The 24,138-nt window shown below is 45.3% G+C and overlaps 1 protein-coding gene across 1 annotated transcript; it reads left to right on the forward strand.

Annotated features, from left to right (window-relative positions):
• The first annotated feature begins 1,379 nt into the window (after positions 1-1,379).
• prdm1a (PR domain containing 1a, with ZNF domain) lies at positions 1,380-15,380 on the forward strand. The gene is made up of 7 exons (XM_046400274.1): positions 1,380-1,595; positions 4,262-4,594; positions 6,696-6,815; positions 8,001-8,253; positions 11,376-12,466; positions 12,805-12,933; positions 13,027-15,380. The coding sequence occupies exons 1-7, from the start codon at positions 1,569-1,571 to the stop codon at positions 13,630-13,632; spliced, it is 2,559 nt and encodes an 852-aa protein (XP_046256230.1). The 5' UTR covers positions 1,380-1,568; the 3' UTR covers positions 13,633-15,380.
• Positions 15,381-24,138: the final 8,758 nt, after the last annotated feature.

The raw sequence follows: 24,138 nt of genomic DNA on the forward strand, positions 1-24,138 counted from the left end.
TGATAGTGCACAATCTAATAAGCAGCCGTGCTAACTGTTTGAATTCATCAAAGTGACTTATTGCATCAACTGATGTCTGAAACTGGGCAGTTTGATCTTAATAAAACATAAATATGTCACTGACTGGACATAAAAAATACATGGAGCTAAATCAACAAATAATTCAACGAGCAGAGTCTGTCGATTGGCCTGGCAGCCGAGAGGCAAACGAGAGAACCAATCAAAATCCAATGAGGGGAGCCCGTCCAGACGTGGAGCCGAGGCTGTTCAACTGGCGGCCCGCGGGCCATGTGCTGCCCACACGGAACCCCCCAGCATGAAGCTGACACACGTGAGAACACACACACACTTTTAAAATCAGGTTTTAAAAAGGCAGCTGAAAATGTCTGTCTTTGTGGCCCGTGTTGATTCGTGCATGAACAGACGTTTTGGAAGCCGTCCTGCCGCTCATGCTGTCGCGTTCAGGTTTGTCCCAGCAGCGTTGTGGGTCCTCGCCGTCCTGAAATGTGGCAAGAAAGAAAAGATTTAAAACAACAAATAGAAGTTGTATTCTAGTATGAATAACGTGGGATTGTTTTCTCACAGGAACTGTAATGTTTACATTATTTACACTCATTTTGTAATTTAATCACATGTAAGCAGTTAGTCCACAACACCGTGGGCAGCACGTCAGCCAGCAGAGCAGCTTCAAATTTAAATTAGAAACTTGAAATTAAGTCATTTTAGAAAGAGAGGGAAAGTAAAAGAGAGAGAGAGAGAGACAAAGTGAGGGAAGAGAGGGAGAAACTGAGAGAGGGAGGAGAGAGTCACAAGCAGGCAGACAGGCAGACAGGCAGACAGACAGACAGTTACTCAGCCACAGCCAGGGAAGGCCAGTCCTGCCCCCTACAGGCAGAAGGTGTGTGTGTGTGTGTGTGTGTGTTTTCCTGGGGAAGAGAGGGACATCCTGTGACAGTGACTCAGTGCTCCCCCCAACACACACACACACACACACACACACACACACACACACACGTTGTTTACCCCTTTGAAGCTGCTAACAGACATTTCCCCCCCACACACAACATCATCATCACTGAAAGAAAACTTATTTTGATGCAGAAAAAGTTGTCCTCAGTGTGTGCGTGTGTGTGTGTGTGTGTGTGTGTGTGTGTGTGTGTGTGTGTGTGTTGCTCATGGCCTCAGGTGAAAGCGCCTGCTGCTTCTTAAAGAAAAAGTGTGTATGAGTGGTTGTGTGTGTGCGTGCGTGCGCGCGCGGGATGGGGTGGGGGGTGGTGTGGGCGGAGCCATGAGGAGGCGGAGGAGGTGATAGGGTAAGCCCAGACCTGAGGGGGGCGGGACCTGGACGCAGAGAGGACGGGCCTTAGTCACTTAGTCAGAAAGCCACTCGGTCCGCCAGGCATTTGATTTGAAGACAGCGAGTGGATCACTTACACACACTCCAGCACACACACACACACGCACACACACCCGTGTGGAGTATCGCAGCTCGGAGCGGCTCGGACGGAGGGGGAGAACTGCACCTGTCCTGCACACACACACACTCTGTCCTCAGTCCGGACGTCCCTATGTGTGGATGGGACCAAAGCTACACGGTGAGTCCGCAGCGGCCGACTTCTCCCACTTTGACCAGCACACACGAAGAGGAAGAAACAACTTGTGGAGCACTTTTAGCTTTTTTATTCACTTATTATTTAACGCAGAGAGCGGCTTTCTGACATCCTAAATGTAATTTTCTTCTCTTTTTTTTAAATCCAGATTTTAAATCTGATTTCACGACGTTTTAGTGCTTGTTTCAGATGATTTAGTTCTCAGAGGTTTTTTTATTTATGGCTTGATCAGATTTTCTTATTTCCACGCCGTTGCTAATTTTTTATTATTATTTAGTTTAGACTGTTTTGTTGGAATTAATTTCTTTGTGTTTTTCGGCGCGTCAGTTTGGGATTTCAGACTTTTGTTCACATTTAGTTTGTGGAAAAGACAGAAAGAGCAGGACATGAGCTGCTTTGTTTTTGTCAGAAAACACGCACAACTTGTGACCTGTTCTCCATCTGGATTCACATCATGTGTCGCTTTTCCCTGCGCGCTTCAGCAGCTCAGTTTCATCTTGACTGATTCGACTGCACCTTAAGCTGACATTCCTGTGACTGCGTGCTCACTCAGCTTTTGTGTTTTCAGTTGGTCGAAATGTTCACGGGGTGAAATGTTTCTTGGTTTTTGGTTTCACTATTAGTTCTCGATGTTGCAGCTGTTATGCAAAGAGGAGACTTCTGCCGAGAGCTGAAATATTGAGAAACATTTTCATGTGTTTTCATCAGTTTTTAATTTGCTTCATTTACATGGCAAATGGAGCAGAAACTGTTGTTCTGCTGCTTGGTTTTCTGTGGGAAAAGGTGCAGCGGGGAGAAGTGATGTGTTCATGTTGGAAAGTTTTTTCCTTTAACAATTCAAATAATGGATTGTGTGGCTTTGTGGGATTTGAATGTAATTTGGAGGATTTGCTTTGCTGCAGTCTGATGACTTTTGCTGTGAAATGCAGGCTGCATCTGAACAGGTTTGAGGATCTCAATCATTTTAATTTTCCCAAAAATTGAGGCCCGGTGTCTGGTTCCTTTTCGCTTTGTGAAGTCCGGCCTGGTCAGTGAGCAGAGGTGATCTGAGCGTGTCAGGCCGTGTGGAGGACAAGTCGTAGCTGTGACTGCAGTCAGTTGGATGTGAAATCATTTTCTTTCTTGCGGCTGCAGAAGAATTCAGAGAGCCGAGTGTGGTGACTGAGGATCTGCTGTTTTCCGCTCGTCTGCGTGGGACGAGCTGCATGTTTGTCCCTGTGTGGATATCTGCTGTGTGTGTGTGGATATCTGCTGTGTGTGTGTGTGTGTGTGTGTGTGTGGGTCTTGGGTGGGATCGCGTTTGAAGTTTTGTTTGTGCTGCTGTGGCCCCCCAAATGGAAAAGTTTTGGCGCTCCCTTCCTCATCGCCCCCCTGCCTCACCCACTTCATCCATTACCAGCACACACACACACTCACACTCACACACACACTGGGAGTTGGGATGATTTGCCGGTTCCGCTGCAGTGCCACTCTGCTTCCAATTTTAGCTTCATTCAGACACAGACAGCGTTTCCTTCCTCTGTCTTCAACCCCAGGAAGAGACGAGGGAGGAGGGGGGACACACGGGGGGGGACACAGAGGGAGATTTTAGGCTTATGATCCACCACACTGACTTTCATCGTAGAGAATAAAGAGAAGTTGACGGGCTGCAGGGAGGAGAGAGGACAGCGAGAGAAAACCTGCTTTTAATCACACGTTGTCTCATATTTGTTCCTTTGCAGAAAATGTGGAATTGGTGCAAAATGTTCAGTGTTTGTATGAGCCGGTGTGTCAGAAGAACGAACAGACATCAGGGACGTTCATAATGAAATTAAGGATTTTATTTCGTTTAGATCAAAGTCTGTCGTCTCAGCCTGACCAGAGAAAAGAAAAGATCAGCGAGAAATCAGTCAGCGAAATTCATTTCCGTCTGAGGATCAAATAAAGCAGAAAACAGAATCAAACAAATATTCAGAAAATTTTACCGTGCTGGATGTTTTCTGTTAAATAATATTATCATTATCATATGAAAGTAAATCCCAGTCATGAATGCCTGGAGGTTTTATTTATTCTCTGATTGTTTCCCAAATTAGTTCATGTTTTCTGTAAATAATTAACAAGACAAACTGCTTCCTGTGTGTGTGTGTGTGTGTGTGTGTGTCAGCAGCATTACTCACACCCCCCCCCCCCCACTGAGTCAGCCCATGTAATAATCACAGCTCTTCCTCTCTTTTTTCTCTCCTTCTTCATCCCTTCATCTCTCTGTCTGTTTTTATCACCTTTAATCCTTTTCTTTCCTCTTTTTATCTTTTTCCTCCCACATCTCCCTTTTTGTCTTAGCTCGGTTATCATTTTCCCACTTTGTCTGCAGTCTCTCCTTTCATGTTTTTGTCTTTTTTCCTCCCTTTCTTTCTCATCTTTCTCATCTTTCATTTGTCTTCCTTTGCCTGTCATGGTTTCTCTCTCTTTGCCCTCTTGATCCTGTTTTTCTGCTTATCTCTTCCTTTTCTCAGTTCTCCTTCATTTCTTCCTCCTTTCTTTATTTTTATCCTTTCATTAAATCTTTCTTTCTTTCTTCTTTCTTTCTTCTTTCACTTTCCTGAGTTGTCGCTGGTGGAACGATTTAAATAAAGGATGTGTAAAAATAAAATCTCTCTTTTTCTGCCAACCAGGCGACCTCTCATAGCTCGGCCATGTTGACCAGTGAGGGGGCACACGCCATGGAGCAGCACGACGCGCACCAGGAGGCCAAGATGGCTTCCGCCGCCACAGACGGAGCCGAGACGGCGACAGACACGGACGTCGACATGGAGATGGACGTGGAGGAGGCAGACATGACTCGATGGACGGAGTCGGAGTTCGAGGAGAAGTGCACATACATCGTCAAAGACACGGCGTGGGAGGCGGGGCCAGACGGTGACACCACCACCAGCAACACCACAACCAGAGCTGAGGCGTCGCTGCCCCGAAACCTGGCGTTCAAACACCTGGCTGAGAGCAAGGAGGTCAGACTCAGAAAAACACACACACACACACACACACACACACTTTCTCTCCAGTCTCAGTTTTTCACACACACTCAGGCAGAGAAAACCATCTGCACACACACATGAGTCAGATGTGGGTCATGTAATGAAGAGAGGGTCGTGTCTCGTCGTAAAACTTCACACACACATTACAGAGAGGAATCTGTGCATGTGTGTGTGTGTGGGTGTGAGAAAGGCCTGAAGCACACACACAGACACACGTACACTGTAACTGTAGCTGTGTGTTTACACTGTGAATTTATCAGCTCGTATCCATCCATGAAAGCTCATTTCATCATCTGAGGGAATCATGGCTTTATTCCAAACGTGTGTGTGTGTGTGTGTTTCAAGTCACTTTAAACCAGCTGCAGTACCTGTGTGTGCTGACAGGGGGCAGCTTTCAGCATGTGAGCACACACAACACATCAGTCGGCTCGTGTGTGCTGATTTAATGAGGATTTGATGTGAAGTTTGACCCCTCAGATGCTCCGTATGTCAAATCAGCAAATACCTGCAACAGCAAAATATTGAATCTGCACTTCACACTGCTGTCAGTGTTTCAAGCCAAACGGACATCTTGTGACTTTTCTGACCAACCCGTCGTCACGCCATTGATCGAACCGGAGGTGAAATAGGCAGAAAGCCAAAGGTTCAAACTAAGGTTAGAGACCATTTCACTGAAGTCTTCTTCTGAAAGTTGAAAAGATTTAGATTTGTTCATAATAATCATTCCAAATGATGACATAATTGATCAGGAGCACAAAAACCTTAAAAATCGGGTCATCACACGTTAACCTGGCAGGAAAGCAGGTCAGTAAATCCGCTGCAGCGTGGATCCGCGCTGTGCATGACTGCAGGTCGGAAAGGTCGCGAGTTTGGCAACTCCGACACCTTATGAGTTCAAACTTAACACGGCGTGATCGTATGGATTTTCTCATCAGGGAGGAAAGAAGCAGAGTGTGTTTTGTTTACGAGCTGATAGGCTATCAGCTAATATTTATCTGCGCCCAGAGAGGAAGAAGGGAAAGGCGGAGGATGGGAGTTCGTCGCTCTGATCAAAGAACACTGAGTCTGGGTTCAAAGAGGGAGAAAGCATTTTAAAAGTCTGTTAATCGGTCAAAAAAAAAACCCTCCAGACACTAATACACACACACACACACACACACACACACACACAGTCTGTCTGGTGCTGCAGAGGGAAAACGGGAGGGGGGGGATTTCCCATGTCAGCCGAGGTTTGGGAAAGACGTCTGTGTGTGTGTGTGTGTGTGTGTGTGTGTGTGTTTCTCTTCCATCCACTGGTGGAGCCTGACGCCTGGTCGCCACATAATCCCTCTCTTTTCTCTTCCTCCTCCTCCATTTTTTTGTTCTTCGATTCAATCAGATGAGAAGGAAAACAAGGAGAAGATTCTGTTCTTTTTCTTTCGAGTATGTTTCCCCCTGAAGCATCTGAAGTGGCAGCAGTTTTGGTTTGATGTGGCGACGAGCGGAGGTGTGACGATAGAGAGAGAGAGAGAGAGAGAGAGAGAGAGAGAGAGAGAGAGAGAGGGGCATATGAAAGATTTTACAGTTCTGCCACGCGCTCACACACTCTGAGGTGCAAAGCTGCCTCATTAATCATCGTCTGTGTTGACAGCTGCTTGATAGCGTGTGTCTGTGAGTCTGTATTTGTACTTACAATAAGACTTAATTAGACTTAATGACACATCACTCAGGGATGCAGCATGAAAACACACACACACACACACACACTCTCTCTCCACCTCTACTGAAAGCCAAAAGGTGCTCAAAAACACCTTGTTTTTTTTTTAAGTGTTACCGCGTAAGAGCTTCAAGTGTTTGCATGCAAATTTCTTGCATCCTAACAAGTTACACTCTGCCATTTTAAGATGTTAAAAGTCACTTAATAAATTGAATGCCACTTGCTGTAATACTGCACTGCAAGGACGTGAATTTTCTAGAAAGAAATTAATTTTAAAAACCTTTTTGAAAACCTCACGCAGACACAGCATCACCCAAAATCCGCCTCAAAGGCCTTTTTGAGCTGTTGTCTCACCTGTGTGTGTGCGTCCTCATGCAGGTGGTCGGTGTGTGCAGCAGAGAGTACATCCCCAAGGGAACTCGCTTCGGCCCCCTGGTGGGCGAGATCTACACAGCTGACAGCGTCCCGAAAGACGCCAACCGAAAGTACTTCTGGAGGGTGAGTGCGAGCACACACACACACACACACGCAGACACACACACACACACACACACACACACACTTCCTCAGAAGCCGGAGAGACCCCTTCCTGTGATGTCACACATATCAAAAGTCAGTCAGTGGAACAGGAAACTGGGCTCGCTGTTTTGAAATGGGGATGTGATGTCACCTTCACACAAATAACATGTCACACTGTGGTTCCTGTAAGTCCACACACACACACACACACACACACACCGCTCAGCAGAATACATCACTACCGGTAACTGACAGTGAGAATACACACGTTCACAAACCACCTGACCAACACCTTCACTGTGTGTGTGTGTGTGTGTGTGTTTGAACAGAAAGAGTCACTCTGCTCCAAACCACAAGCACACATAGAAAGGTGTTCCATTGATGCTCATATCTCACTTTCTCACACACACACACGCTGAGCTGACAGAGAAACGAGAGAGCGAGCTAGAGAGAGAGAGAGAGAGAGAGAGAGAGAGAGTGAAAGAGAGAGAAGGAGGAGGAAGGCGGGATATGAGTTGGTCCTTCCTTTCTCTTTTCAATATAAAAGAGGATCTCCTCCTCCTCCTCCTCCTCGATGCTGTCTGCTCGTCCGCCTGAAGGAGACGAGGGGAACATGGTGAGGAGTGAAATGATGGGGACAGAGAGCGAGACGAGAGAAGGCATGAGATGGTTGTGTGATTTATGTTAGAAGTGGCTGAATTCACTTGTTTATTTTTGCTATTGGTTACTTTTTATTTGGTAAGTTTCTGTGGACTTTTTGGTTACTTAGTTATTTAATCAGTCAGATTTATGTCAGTCTTTATTAACTCATCTACTCTAATTGGTCATAACTTACTTAATTAGGTCTGTGCTTTCTTTCTTTGCTGAGTTTGCGACTTATTTACCTTGTAAGCTGATTGCTGATTTGGCCTTTTAGTTAAATTTGTTGTTGTAGTTGGTAAATCACTGAGATTCAGAAAGTCAGTAAAGCTCTTAAAAAGGAAGGGAGGGAGGATTTTACATATTATTGACTTTTACTATTGACTTTGTGCCTGCTGAATTGCAGTGAAACTGAAGTGGAATCAGTGAATTCGTTCTCGTCACATGAAAGAGTAGAGAAAAAAATCTTATTATTATATTATATATTGTTTTACTAATATTCTCTCCTCCCTTTGCCCGCTTCAGATCTACGTGGACGGGGAGTTCCACCACTTCGTCGACGGCCTGGATGAGACGCGCTCTAACTGGATGCGGTACGTGAACCCGGCCCACTCGGCGGCAGAGCAGAACCTGGCGGCGTGTCAGAATGGCGTGGAGATTTACTTCTATACGGTGAAGCCCATCCCGGCCGGCGCTGAGCTGCTCGTCTGGTACTGCCACGACTTTGCCCGACGCCTCCACTACCCGCCGTCCGGAGAGCTGATGATGCAGAAACTCAGTAAGTGTCTTTTTTTTTTTATTATTAGTAGAAGAAGAAGAAGAAATAAGAATCTGTTTAAAATAAAATTATTTGGAATCTGAGGCCACTATTTTGTATGTTTGTCACATGCACGACTTTTATTGTGGAAGACTATTTTTATTAAATGTCTGTTGCTCTGAGCTGCTGTCATAAAAAAAAATCAGCGTAGGTGTGTGTGTGTGTGTGTTTGTTTGCGTGTGTGTGTGTGTGTGTGTGTCTTGACTGTGTCCTGTCGCCGCTCTTGAAGCCTAACAGTGTCTTTGAGTGTAGCCTTGTCTCCTTCCTCTCTGAACGTTAGCCTGTCATTATCCCTCCAAACACACACACACACACACACACACAACACATACAAGAGTACAAGACCAACAACCTTTCATCTCTGTCAGTGCCATCGCTGTATTTGTGTGTGTGACAGTGTAATTACACAGACATGGGGATATGGCCCCTAATGCCACAGTCTTACACACTTAAAGACCCGCTTTTAACATGAAAGCTCACACTCACACACACAACCTCACCCAACCTCAATAAAAGGAGCAGAGACAGTGTGTGTTTGACTGTGTGCATCCTCACAGAGAAACCCATAAAACATACAGTTACAAGCAAAATATTTCTTAATCCCCTGACATCATGAATGAGCATGAGAGAAGAAGTCGGTTTTCTCTGTACACGGAGCACTAAAACGAACACACATTTGCATACAAGACACAGCAGCCCGACTGCACTTCTCCACTGAGCTGATCAAAGAGCGAGCAGGCCGACTGGAAAGCAAAGAGAGCGAGTGGGAGCTCAGGGATTTCCAGGTGTGACTGCAGGCTAATAGCAGAGTTAAGGTGGCAGGGGAAGCGGCAGGCTCGGCCCGGCCGACTCCGCTGCCCACGGCCCCTCCTTCAAACCTCCAGTGTGTGGATACAGTGTATGTGTTGTCTTTAATTAGCTTCCTCTCTCGTTTAGCCCCACAGGCTCCTGTTGACCTGCCAGTGACTTGAATACTGATTTTTTTTTTTAACCTGCAGCAGAAACTCGTACCTGCACTTGTGGCTGCGGCGCTCAGAGCTTCAGCTCCCAGCTTACTTTTTATCAGTTCGGTCTGACGAGCGTACGTTTCTCAGATGAGTGCAAGTTTTGACTGTTGGTGTGGTCCACTGGATTTTTTTAACTCTTCAAACGAAGTCAGAAATAATTGCTGACTAAAACCAAGAAAACCACAATCTGTCTGACTCAGTAACGTTAAACTGAAACCCAGTTACAAGGGCAAAAGGTAAAAGAAGAGGAAGCTGCTCATGAGTCCCTGTAGTTCTGTAGCTCTGGACTGAGAAAACGGTTTGCCCCGATCTCATTTAAATCCTGCTGTTTTCATTGCCAGAATAGTTTTGTTTCATCAGACAACAGGCACTCGAGTGTCAGTCAGTTAACACAACACATACATCTCATTAGACTCTGATCAAATTTGGGAAAATGCACTCTGTGTCCCCAGCAGGGCACCACAGTTAGTGGTCCAAGGCGACTGACATCCTGTATGTTATTCCCGTGGAGGCCGACCACGTCTGCTGTCGTCTCTACCATGTCTCTGTTTTTGGCTCTTTCCAGTGCAGTCATAGTAAAACCAGACGTTTGTGTGTGTGTGTGTGTGAGAGAGAGAGAGAGAGAGAAAAATGACTGAGTGTACACTGCAGTCCCACTCCCTCACTTTCTCCTCTCTTCTTCTCTCATGTTTTTTGTCGCTGTCGTTTAGCATTCTTTGAGTGTTAGCACTTGAAAGCACCTGTCAGCCTGTGTGTGTGTGTGTGTGTGCTTGTGTATGAGTGTGTTGGCCATTTGCTCTAATCTATTTGGAACTTGAAAGCCTGAAAAGAAGGTGGAGGAGGGCGTGTGAGAGGTAGTCGCACCTCCCGCCCCCCCTCTGTTGACTACTTGAACTTCCTGGCAGAAGGGCCGTGTTGACAGATTGATATCTCCAAGATGGCGTCCCTGTTTGTTTTCTGGAAAAGGGGAGGGAGTGGGGAGGGAGGAGGAAGAGGAGGAGGAAGGCTAGCTGATAACCTCAGTGTTTACACACTGCCGCTATACTACTGATGCAAGGGTCACCGACTGTGAGCGAGTGAGCGAGGGGGTCTATCAGGGGGAGTCAAACAAATTTCGTCAGTTCTGGCACTCAGGATTAACTTTGACAACCTCCATGTCTCTCAGGCACACACACACACACACACACACATGCACACACTCCCCTCTGGGCGACCTCATGGTAAAAAGTTGACTGGGCAGTAAATGAGCTTATAGATAATACATGGCGGCGCTTTAAAGGCTCCTCTGCTGCCATTTAACAGCCGAGATGTGCTGCTAGCTAACTACCCAGGGCTTTTAGAGAGTGTGTGTGCGAGCTCTCCTCCTAATCCACTCTTTCATCATGCAGAGGAGACAGTAGGTGTGAGTGACTGAGGAGGAAGCTCTCTAATCTAACCTTTGACCCACAAACAATAGCGAATAGCCAGGAAAAATCAGGAGAGAAGGAGCTTGATCAAAAATGTGCACATGTGCTTTTACAAAAGTGGAAGAGTCAACAAATCAGACAGAGGTCTTTGTCTGTAGGCGCCTCTGTGTGTGTACCTTGTCACATGGCGTGTGTGTGTGTGTGTGTGTGTGTGTGTGTGTGTGTGTGTGGAGGGCAGGTGGAGGCCAAGCTTTTTCAGAGGATATCTTTAGCAGGAAACCTTCCATCAGCCCCGTCTGTCTGCCACCAGTTTGATTTTATCTTGATTTTATAGGCACACACACACACACACACACACACACACAGATACAAACACACTCAGTGCCCGAAGGCAGCTGTCACGCCTCACTTCCTGTATTTTGCCCCTAACCTCACTCTCGTTTGTCAAATCTGTCACCTTAATTGGCCCACTGACTTTCTTATGGTATTCCTTAGCCCTGTGCTGAAGAGAACTATGTGACCTGCAGAGGTTCATCTCAGGAATTTGTGTTGCTAAATTAACAATATGATTTACTAAATTTTATTGACAAAAATATCAATTTATTAATGGGCCCATCCTGGTCTCATGAACTTCCACTGACATCTTTTCTCTTTCTGTCTGTCTCTTCAGAGCAGTCTCTCTTAGAGGTGAAGCAGCAGCAGGTGATCAGTGAGGAGCGTTTGGTTGAAGCCTCCAGCCCGTCCACCGTTGCTGCGACCCCCACCCCACCCAAGAGGGAACACAGTGTCCTCTCCATTTTGCGTGGCACCAACAGCACATCCTCCTCGTCCATGAAGAGGGAGCCCAGCCGGCCACTTCCCACTCGCCCGCGATGCGCCGACAGTCCTGAGCGCCCCCTGTACCCTCGTGCCCTGTACCCAGCTCTCAGGCCTCACCCTCACATCCCTGAAGACTTCCTGAATCACAAGCCTGGCCAGCTTGGTTACCCTGCAATTCGTTCCCCTGGCAACCAGTCTTCAGCCACACCCAGCCCATCGGCGAGGAGCAGCCCAGACAGCAGCCCCCAGGGGAGCCCCTCGGGTCCTGCACCTTCCCCGGCTTCTTTCTACAACACCGGGCTGGGTTCCTACCCTGGTTACTCCCCACCATCTGCCCCCCTCTCCACATCCTTCTACCCTCCAGGAGCCCCCTACTCACGCTACCTCCTGCCCCATCACTACCCTTTGCCTGGCGGTGGTGTGCCCACTATTGGAGGAATCTTCCCCAGGATGTACCCCCTCTATAGCAACCTCCTGCCCACTCACATGCCCCTCCTGCCATCGGACACCGCGGGGAGGCACTTCCTGATGCCTGACCCTGTCCACCCCTCCTCCATCTCCGCCCATAGAGACTTCCTCCTTCCCGGGCCCACCAGTGCCTTCTCAGCTGCCACGTCTCTGAAGGACAAGGCCGGGCCTCACCACCCCTACTCTGGGCACCCTCACCCACATGGACCAGCCCACGCCCCCTCCAGCGGCTCCCCAACAGCAGGCATATCACCTCCCAACGAGCAGGTGCCCACCAAGCCTACCTCAGCCCTCCTTGGTAATACCAGCAAGCATTGCTCCGATGAGGAGGCCATCAACCTGACCAAGGTGAAGCGTGGCGTGGGCTCAGCAGGCTATAAGGCACTGCCGTATCCGCTGAAGAAGCAGAACGGCAAAATCAAGTATGAGTGCAACGTGTGCAGCAAGACCTTTGGACAGCTGTCGAACCTGAAGGTGAGGCTCAGGTTCCCCAGACTTCCGTGTTTGGCTTTCAGCATCACGTCTGCTTGATTTCCTGCTTCATTATCATTCCGTTCTTTTGTACTGTGATTACAGTTTAATCATTAGGCTGCAGAGCAGGTTTAGGGCACTTAAAATAGCAAGGAGTGTCACAGAATGCTTTACAGAAAACACATTACACAGTGACAAAATTTCCTTATGTTCTCCCATCAGTATAATCAAATTAGTGTTTCTTTATCACTTAGACATTTCAGTTTGGTGGTTTTTCTGATAATTACAATATGTGAATGTGCCTAAGCAGACCTTTTTCTTTCCTCTTCTCTGGCACACAGGTTCATCTTCGTGTCCACAGTGGGGAGAGACCTTTCAAATGTCAGACCTGTAACAAAGGCTTCACACAGCTGGCTCACCTGCAGAAGCACTTCTTGGTCCACACAGGGGAGAAGCCACATGAGTGCCAGGTGAGAAACAATACTGAAGATGATGTTCTCTGGTTCTCTGTAGGTCACTACAAGGTGCTGACATCATGTCTTTTGTCATCTCTCCTCTTCCAGGTTTGTCACAAGCGTTTCAGCAGCACCAGCAACCTAAAAACTCACCTGCGCCTCCACTCGGGCGAGAAACCCTACCACTGCAAACTCTGCCCAGCCAAGTTCACGCAGTTCGTCCACCTCAAGCTGCACAAGCGCCTGCACTCCCGTGAACGGCCACACAAATGCCCCCACTGCCACCGCCACTACATTCACCTGTGCAGCCTGCGGCTCCACCTGAAGGGCTACTGCCTGGCGGCTAACTCTGGCCCTGGCAGTCCAGCTCTCCCCAGTCAGGCTTCCTTGGAGGAGGTGCAGCGCGCCAACGAGGAGATCGAGCGCTTTGACGTCAGTGAGCATGCCGAGCGGCTGGAGCAGCTGCAGGGAGGCGTGGAGGTGGAGGCCATGCTGGAGAAGCAGGTCTTGGGGATGCTGTGGCGGGAGACTGACGTTAAGTCCCCCCACTTCCATCCCCACCACAAGGGCGGCGCCGCCGAGCTATTGTCTTCGAGTTACGGTGCATACGAGTCCCTGAATGAGACGTCGGTCATCAAGATGCGGCGCAGCAGCCCCATCCTACCGCTCCCTGCCAAGGTCACCATCAAGCAGGAGTCAGAGGATCACGCTTAAGTGACCTTTAAACCCGAGGGACAAAGAGTCAAGACTGCATGGCTCAAGGCGGACTGGGTTGCCAGGAGCAACAGCTGTAAATAAAAAACTCTTGACCTGGTTGTCATCAGCTGTGACAACATGATTACACCAGGATCATCAGGGACTCACGTACTCAGGGCTCAAGAGACACTGTCCCATGACTACTTAACAGTTTCAATGTTTATTATACTTAGAGACAATCATCTACCTAGGATTTACCTTTAATGTAATTAATATAATGCTATTATCATTATTGTTGTATTATTTGGTCTCCTTTTTCAAATGTCTTTTTTTTTTGATCAATTAGTTGTTATATAACCCCCTTAATTTATTATACTTTTTATTTGTTGTCTTCAAAAGCAATAAGTGGAAGGGATGGTTACGCTGACGTGGTGAAATCAGTGTAAAAGACTATCTTTCTGTTATTTTTTGTATCTGTCTCTCTCTCTCTTTGTGGCCATGTCTCTGTAGATAGTCACTTTCTCTATGCCTACATCCGTCCTGCCACCTCTGACCTATAGAACCAGGGGTTCCACTCTTCAGGGTTTTATCTATTTAAATTTAGAAACCAATGTTGCAGGTTTCAAAAGGGTTGATGAACTTACAGCCAAATTACGGCACATAAATTTGTTAATTTAGCAATGAGAGCTTTACTTCCCCACAGTGTGTCTGGGTCCTTTTCTGATGCCTACTTAATTTAAATGAAACAAAAAAAGGGCATTTTTATGTATATTTTTCACAACGGTTACCTCAGTGTGCATGTGATGATACGAGTGTGTGTGTGTTTAAAGGGAAAGCTAGGTGGGAGCTTTCTATTTATTTGCGTTGATATTTGCTACTTGAAGGAGAAGAAGAAGAAGAAACCAAACTGAAGTGGAGTGCAGCTCTTCATGTGGTCCAAAGGAGCAGCATGGCCTGCTCAACATGTAGCACATAATGGACTCGGGAGGCTGGCTGGCCGCCGCCTCCCCTTGTCCCTCCTTTTGTTTTATTTTTCGGCAACACTGTCAGCAGGGACGTGAACATCCTCAGATTTAGGGACTCACGCTTGATGCTAGTAACCAAAGTTCACTTGGCTTAAATTCTAAATGCACACCGATAAAAAAAAAAAGAGGAATGAAAAATCAAAACAAGGGAAGAAGGACATAAGAAATCAAAATGCTGAAGAAGGGAAGATGTACTGTGTGTATATGATGAAGTGTTCGCCCTTTAGCTGTGGTCTCTTGTTTTGTAGATGTTTTGTTGTTGTTCTTGTTGTTTGTTTGTTTGTTGGTTGAGAAGCAGTGGCCCCTTCTTCAACCCCACCCATCAGCCATCTTGTTAATGAACTGGCATACACCAAAGCACCTCGGCCTCCTTTTATGCACTGGCCCCCCCCTCCTACTTTATAACTTCAGTGCCGATGCTTGCACCATTTACACTGTGTACAATAATGAAACTGGTCATACTGGCATTGAGAGTCAACTTAATGTTACTAGCAGCTGAGATTTTCTGCATCAGTTGTGCATCAACAGCCTGTAACTCTGTGTCCTCTGAGTCGTTATCTTTCTCTCTAACTAACATTCGACCAAAGCGTCTCCTCCTCTGACCTGAGCTTTAACTCCAGAGGAGACCCCCCCCCCTCCAAAGGACTGTCTCTGTTTACATTCTGGTTTACATAGTTATTTATGTGCAAAAATGTCAAAAAATGTAAATTATGATATAAATGTTCATTGCTCTAATCTAAACCCTGCGGCTCTGTGTGTTTTATTCTTTTTACTCCTGTTTCTTTATAATCTTTGATAATCTAAAATGGATGTCTTTATAATTGTTGTAGATCACTTAATCTTTATCCATCCTCACTTTAACACTTTAAAGATTTTAGTCTGCTGTGATGACAACTAACTGTTTCCACAAATACAATAAACAACTAAAGAAACAGACATGAAATACAGATTGGGATAATAAAATAAAACCTGAACAAGAAAGTGGACATCCTACATGAGGCCCTTCAGAGGGCTGGAAAGGCTTTGCAGCAGCATTCTGGACCTCTGAAATCCAAAATCTGGACCACTGTGGATGTCTTTCTTGGCCAGGTGAAAAGGTACCAAAGAGGGCAAAGTTTGGATGAAAACAAAGTGTGAACAACAAACATTTAAACTACCACTGAAGAGGAGTTTGTCATTGAAGATCTGCTCTGAAAACATGCATGTGATTGTAGTTTGTAAAATGCCTTAGAAAAGGGTTAAGGCCCTGAACCCCCACATGTGTTTCCACTTAATTTGCCTGATTAGACTTCTACTCAAGACTCTGTGGGCCTGTACAGACTGACTGACTGACAAATCTCTTTCACTCCTGTAGCACCTGTGAAGGCAGGACTGACACGTCTTTATCACTCACCTGAGCCGAGGTGCAATCGTCCAGCTAAAGAAACAACAGACAGACCCGTCCAGAGTGACGGTTTCATTCACATCTTACAACTTGTACTACAGGCTCTGCGGGAAAGCTGTGAATCTTTAAGACTGGAGCAGGAAATGGGAATGCAGCTCCTCGTGGCCTGTGGGCTGACTTTTATCCTGACTTATTTCAGAGCCCACAGACATCAGTCCTCAGCAGCACAACCTCAGAAAAATGTGGATTTTATCATCCAATCTGTAACGAAAACCCAACCTCAAATCATGAACATTATGTGACAAATGGCAGGAATCTCAAAGATAAAATAAAAAATCATACAAACACAAATGCCAAAGCTGTCCTAATGACAAAAAGGAGAAAGAAACACAAAGAGGAGATGTGATATGTTTGATATTTCAAAATAGGGGCACATTAAACCCTAACTAGTGGATTTAAAGGGTTAGTTCAGATTTTTTTTAAGTGGGGTTGTGTGAGGCACATCTGTGCTCAGTGGATTACTCAAGTTTGGAGATGTAGGCAGCAGCACTGGCACAGGAGCTAAGTGATGCACAGCTGTAGACGGGAACAGCAGCCAAACATCTTTCAGGCACCTAAAAAGACTCAATATCAGTGTAAGTTTATGTTATATTTGTAACACCTTCCCCGCCTTGCCTTGACATCAGACAGCACTTTCCTTTAGCACTATATATTCTCAGCCATATAACCTCTGTATTCCTACGCCTGCCACGCACTGTATTATGCCGTTGTGATCGAAACTGCTGATCCAAAACTAATTCGTCATATTACTTCACTTTCAGCAGCCTAACAGGCAGTTAACACCCACGTCCCATCTGTGACCTCAGCAGTCAATATGTTACTCAGTGATTCGAATCACAACACAAGACTAATGCACAGAGAGCTGAGGACACAGAGCTACCTGCTGCCGTAAGACCCCCCTCTTTGCTCCAATGCAAAGCCAAAGTGGCCCCTGACTTTACAATAACACGCATGAGAAGCGACATGGGACGGGAATCGATGCTAACGTTAGCAGGCTGGGATAACGAGCTTCTACTGTGGGTTGCTCGTTGTAAAATCTGTGGAGAGCAACACCACATACGTATTAGTTTCTCCAGGAGTGTAAACACACGTCCCGTTTGGGCTATTTTAAACTCAGTGAAACAAATATGTTACCCTCACATAAAAACTAAGGAGAATACAAATCAGTGAGCAAAGCACTAAGAGGGAACAGACGAGAAAAACTTCAACAAGAAGCAACATATGATTTTTTTAAATTCAGTATTAAAGCTGTGAGGTAAATTTCAACATCACTTAATACAATTACAGTTTTACTTTTCTTCATAACGGGACACTCGACGCTTTCAGTCCGATGTGCCGCAGGTCTGACCGGTTCAAACTCTGACAAACAACCAAAATGGATTTCTTTTCACAGTGATCTGCGCAGCAAGCAGCTGCTCGGATTGACATTTGGCAGAGAGGAAGTGATAAAACACATTCCACCTCTGTGTTATTAAAGACTGCGCATAGATTAGAAGTAACTGTATGAGAAAACAGTATCGATCCGTTACCTCATCACCCAGCCAAAAACACTCGCTGCGCCCCCACCCTTTGACTCAGCATCTTTCACTTTTGCACACTGCGTCTCTCTTTCCTGTTTGTTCTATCTTATTATTACTATCAGGGAAACTTCTCAAGTCACCCATTGACACAGCGAGTTCCACTACCTCAGCATCATGACGCCGGGGTTTCACAGCACTTTTCTGACTGGGGGAGGACCTACCACCACCGGAGGAGGGGGGATATCCCACGGGTCCCGATGCATGTACCGAAACGTCGGGCCTGCCCGAGCTGAGGTGAGGTTTGTTGTTTATCTGCTATCCGATTTCCACGGAGGGTTTGATAAAGTCTCAAATTCGATCTCATCTTACACAGTCACACGAACACCTGAAGTGAGAGACCCACAGTTTTGAAGAAAAGGGACGCCCACGGTTTACAGTTAAAAGAAACTGGAGTCCATTTGAGGGTTGGCAGTGAACTTACAGGCGCATACAGACGTCTACGTACGTCTTCACCAAGTCACCCAGTCATTTATATGGACTCTCCTTAATCCTCTTGGAGGCACGTGAGTCCAATCAGGGATGAAATGCAGACGCCTTTGCCACTGACTTCCCTCTTTATGTCCTCTTTCTGCTCATGCTGACACTTGAATTGCTCACACATTTGTCAGCAATGCGGCTCTCTAACAGTCAGGATGGGGAGCTCGGATGTCACAATGCTGAGTTCCAGGTAGGGAACCTGACAGTTTGTTATCACTGCTGCCCAGCTGATGAGCAACTGAAAAGACAAGGAAAAGTGACAACCAGCAGGGACACTGGGCCACATGGGAAGCTAAAACAACATGCCTGATCAGCTAACGTTAGCATTTAGCCACTTCCAAGGAAACTTTATTGTTTTACACAATTCAAGTCACTCTGACTGATTGATTGTCATTATCCATACACAGCAGTGTGACTTGTCCTTTTGATAAGAGCAACTGATCTTCCCACGCTGAGCGTGACGTGAGAGGAAATGTTTAATTTCCACACTGAGTCATGTCTGTACAATAATAATAATAATAACAATGGTGATGACTGTATTTTTTAGCACTTTTAAAAATAGAGTTTACAAAGTGCTTCGACACACGCAGCAAAAGCAGCACAAGCAGAAGAGGAAACAATAAAAACCCTTCAAGAAAAATACAGCTAGAAAAGAGCAGTAGAAAGAATTTTAATAAAAGAATAGAATTTAATTTGACATCTTTTGTAATCCATTTTTTCTATACTTTGCTTGTGGTGGAGAGTTGAATTATCTTGTATGTTAAAGTTGTTCGTCCTCACTGCGGGGTACGCACACACCCTGGGCCATATTAAACATATATGTTTAGCGGAGCAACCAGCAGCTCGAGCAGCGTATGAATATTCAGTGTGAAATGGGCGGAGAGCAGGTGGGAGATTCACTTGAATTAGGAAGTATTTTTTGTGAAAAGTGGTTTGTGCTGAGAATAAGTGTGTGATGTCCTGTTTGTGCTTGACGTTGCTGCTGCACATTTAAAATAAGGCCCCTCGTATGGTCATTTTATTTGCTGCTCACGTTGTTTTAGGGATGTTTCCACATAAAACCAATTCAGAGCTACAGCCTTAGCTAACTAATTTATTTAAATTATTTGTCATCTCCTCCTGTGGATGTTGGGACCGTGTTTTTAGGATTTTTAATGCAGCAATAATGAAAAAGCTCAAAGATGAAGTTATGTTAAGTTTCAGATGTTATCTACAGTGCATCCTCTCTGAGTGTCGTCTAACTGGTCTCATTTTATTTTTGCTCTCTAGCAGAGCTGGTGGCTCATCGATCAGCGTCGGCGGTGGATTTTGAGGTCATCTGGTGACTGCTGACCTTTCAGCTCGTCTCACTGTGACACTGAAATTCCCCCTCGATTAACACTTGTGAACTGAATTGGGATGCAGCTTCAGACTGTGAGACTGCAGCTGAGAGTTGACGGTAAACAGCACTGCTGGCATCGTTTCAGAGCAAATACTCACAATTTATGTGTGCGCACATACACCCACGCCCACATGCATTCTTACATACACAAACAAGCACACACACACACACACTTAGTGAGAAAAGTATAAACACCAGGGAAACACACATGCACTTACTGTACAGTTACAAATAAAAACATGTACAGGCAAATGTGCTCCCAAAGCCAAACACACCAGCACACAGATGCACATTAAACATTCGTCATGTCTTCATCGACTGATTCTTCGTTTGTCACTCAGGAGCTCTTGTGTCAGTTTCCCCTGAAATGCTGCTGATTGGTCTCTATCATAACGAAACCACGCACCAGACAAACCCTTCAACACTCACACACACACACCCACACACACAAACACACTCTCCATCTCCTCAGAACTGCGTTCCAGAGTGACGCCACTGATGTCGTCTCCAGAAACCGAGCAGCGTTTTTACCGTAAACGCGTCGCAGCACGTCATCACGTCCTTCAGGCAGCCGAGGATGGTCATTGGTCAGGGTGGGTGACTCAGATTCATCTCCTCCCTCTGCTTTCATCTGGCTTCCCTGAAATTCACTTTTCCCTCCCAAAATTTGGTGACAGGAAGTCACAGCCGTTTTTGGTGCCGGGCAGAGTTGCTTAAGATTTTTGACTGGCCACGTGTGGACAAGGGTTTACAGATGAAGCTACAAGATCCAGAATCGACATGTCGCTATCAAATTGACTGCAGTATCTTAAAGATTTTACATACAAACGATGGAGACAACTGGGAGTCAAACGTTTCTCCAAATTAATACCACATTTCCCATAAATCCTGTTGCTCCCTGTCACCAGTAAGACTTTTACTTCCTGAGCTAATGGTTTCCTCTTTGTCTTTACTGAAGAGAATCAAGATGTTGGATGTCATTTTTTTTTTCTTTGGTCTTTGTCTCCTTCCAAGAAACCTTTTAGCAAGCCGCTTAGGCCATATGTCTTACTTTCATGCACAGCAGCTTCATGGCTGCACAGTCAGACAGAAACATCTCAACATCTGTCGGATGCATTTGAACAACATTTTGTACGGAGGCTGTCGGCTCTCAGAGGCCGAATCCTGCTGACTTTGGTGATGCCGCAACTTTTCCCCACAGCGCTATTATGAGGTTGACATCTTTGCTTTTTATTTCAAGAGTGTCTACCACTATTGGTTGGATTGCCATGAAATTTGAAAAAGGAGCTCACAGGTCAAAAATTAAATTTTGGTCATTATTTTGGCTTAGTGCTAACAGGCAGATATTAGCATGCTAACACGCTGCGCTAAGACTGCCAACATTGAATTGACTGGTGAATACTCGCGTTGTCACTGAGCCTAAATACGGCTAGTGAGCTCACAGACTCACGACGTAAGTCGCACGTGGATGGTGTTAAGAGTCAGTGCTGCCAATTCAACAAGCAGTAACGACACCAAAAGGCACAATCAGAGATATCAGCTAAGACAAACTGTTCTCTCATCATACCAATACTCAGTGCCAACAATGGGGTCATTGTATCTGCTGATACTGCTGTGTATTTGCCTCACTCACTGGAATCACTTATGTGTAAGCTAACATGAGGATTGCATTAAAAACTAAGCTGACTTTCCAGTAAGTGACACCTGAAACCCCTTAATTATATAACGCCATTGATTTTAAGAAAGACATCTGATCTGAAGTCAGCATCTGTGCTGAAATTAGTCCAACTGAAAGCATCAGTGTGCCCCAAATGATAAAAAGCATAATTTTGATGTCATGCCGCAAAAACATATGAGTTTGAAATGAGTTGCCATGGTGACAGTCCTACAAGGCTGTATGAGCTTTGTCATGTGGTAAAACATTTGGTGTAAAATACAAAACATTATTTTCCAGCTGATTTCAACCACATCATATAACCATAACGCATGTGTCTGCGTGTGTGTGTTTACACATAGGAGAGGGTATGTCCTACAACATGAGGCAGGAAGTGAGTGTGTGTTTAATAGTTCATAAGCTGCTCTGTGACATGTGGCTCATAAAAACCACAAGTGAGCTTCATAGCCCCCCCACAGCCATCTTTCAACATACACACTCTGCATGGATATTATTAAAAACACACATACATAAGTCCCCACACACACTTATGAAAAATGAAACTATTCCTTACACACACACACACACACACACACTCCTACGCTGGTGTCGTCTCAGGTCATTAGATGACAATGCAAACAGGAAAAGGAAACTACCAAACAGTCCGTCTTCTCTCTGAAGAATCGCAGCTCAGATGGAGACGTTTACAGCTTTAATAATCACAGAGAGATCGTCATAATAAAGAACAAAATAATGAAGTTCCTCCGTAAGGTTTTCAGTGAGAGAAATCTCTCTTGAAGATTCCTAAATGAAGGAGAGCTACCGAGTCATCTCTGACACACCTGTTCTAGATTTCAATCCAAACTGCTGTCATCAATGGATTTGTAATTTGGTTATTACGAATATTCAGCCAAAATCAAAGAGGAATTGAAACCAGTACGGACTAAAAAAGATAAATTTGTGTTGCCAGTTGATTCAGCTGTAAGTAAGACAGATACGGCAAAGAAAATATGAGTCCGTATGGGACAAGTGACAAGAATGAATGTCCTCAGGGTCTTTCCCTCTTAGTATATATGTTTGCATGTTTGTTTATTAAAATAAAAGAATTTTTACAGTCTCTTTACTCTTCACCCTTAGAGCCCTGAAATGCCCCTTAAGATAAAACTTTATTTATTAAAGGCTTCTGAGTCACTGGTTCCCATTTTGAGTTCAGTGGAACGTTTAAGGGGAGAATGCTTCTGTTGTTTCATAATCAAATGATTTATTTATTTATTAAAATGGGGAAAAAGCTCTTCTTAAGAGTCAGATCTGAACCTGATGAACATCTAGAAGCCCGAGTCTGATGGTGGCTCAGATATACTTCGGTGTAAAAACAAAGAAATGGATGTTCTAACTGCTTTTTTTCTCAAAACCACACGAGACCAGATGAGTCCAGGTGTGGATCGGAACTTGTTACAGTTCAACAAGATTAATACCAACAATCCAGAGTCGTATTCAAACCGTGTTTCCGGTTTATGATACCTTCAAAGGATGAATCAAACCAGACAGCTTGTCTTCATACAAACATGCACACCCATCCTCGTTAATCATCTGAGTCTGTGTCACACACACGCACACACACACACACACACACACACACACGTGTGGAGGATGACTGAGGTGACTCAACAGAAAGCATCCATCTTAATGTCCCCCACTGGCCCCTGCTGTATTTTCACACATATGGAGCTTCGTTCTCTTCTTCTCTTCATCTTGAAACTGCAGCTGCAGGCTTCTGTTCCTGCAGGCCGTCCACATGAGAACATATGGGAGTCTCAAAATTTGTAATTTAGTCAGTTATTGTTAAATTGTTCTGTTTTTAGCGTTTCTGAACAACCTGCTGCTCATATGCTGCACATAAACATTCATTTGGCATTCAATTACTTCCTTCAAGCCCTCATTAACAGGCTCTGCGTGCAGGTGTCTGGAGGGAGGGGCTCAGGTCGTCAGGTAAGTTGAGCTCACCTGGTCTGATGGCTCTTAAGCCAGCAGTCACGCCTCTTCTGGCTTTTGTGTGGTTTGGCTCCATTTGGTTTCTTTGCTGCAGCGTAAACCGGCTGCACAGCACATTTTCAGCTCAGTCATGTGCCCTGACATGTCGCATGCAGGCCACATTAATTTGCACTTTGCTTTCTCTTTTATTTAGGAAAAGAAATACCCTCCTCAGTCTCAGTCCTGTATTCTCTCCTCCGTAAACGAGTTGTGACCTTATGTCATCCCAAAATAATCCCAGGAAACGATACTACTCAATGGCATATTGTTGTCAAGGTTATTCTCTCAGTAAGAAACCAAAAGTATCATAAAACTGTCTTCATGCAGTATTTAAAAAGTGCTTTTAAATAATTGTGCTTCTGCACAACAAACTGCAGCTGGTGACTGCAACCACCTGTTGGGCTCATAGAAAGACAAAAGCAAGCTCCTGTGTGTGTGTGTGTGTGTGTGTGTGTGTGTGTGGAGGAGGAGCGTGTTCTGTCTTATCAGTTTCAAACATACTGATGGTAATTAAATACAAAACTAAGACTGAAAATCTTGAATCTTCTCAGAATTCTTGTGGTTATAAAATTCATGGAAGTGTATTATCATAATATACCATGTATTTTGGATGCTAACATTGCAGGGAAATGGACATTAAATTCCCTGTTTTGGAGGTCCAATAACAACTTTGCAGGCCTTGAGCTGGAAATGAGACCAGCCTGAGGCCTGGACGTGTTAGCAGAGCTCAGATGACCGAGTCATCAAAAACGTCTCACTTTGTGCATTTGCACGAGTGTCAACAGGACTCTCATGAGTGCATCTTAACACAGAGCTGATGGGACGAGGACACGCTAAACAAGGGCTGATGTCTGTTTGTGACAGATGGTACCAGCCAGTCAGGAGCCGGAAAGGGACAGACAGTGCTTATTAATAACAGTGTGTGTGTGTGT

Source organism: Scatophagus argus, chromosome 9, assembly GCF_020382885.2.
Source record: "Scatophagus argus isolate fScaArg1 chromosome 9, fScaArg1.pri, whole genome shotgun sequence".
NCBI classification, from domain to species: domain Eukaryota; kingdom Metazoa; phylum Chordata; class Actinopteri; family Scatophagidae; genus Scatophagus; species Scatophagus argus.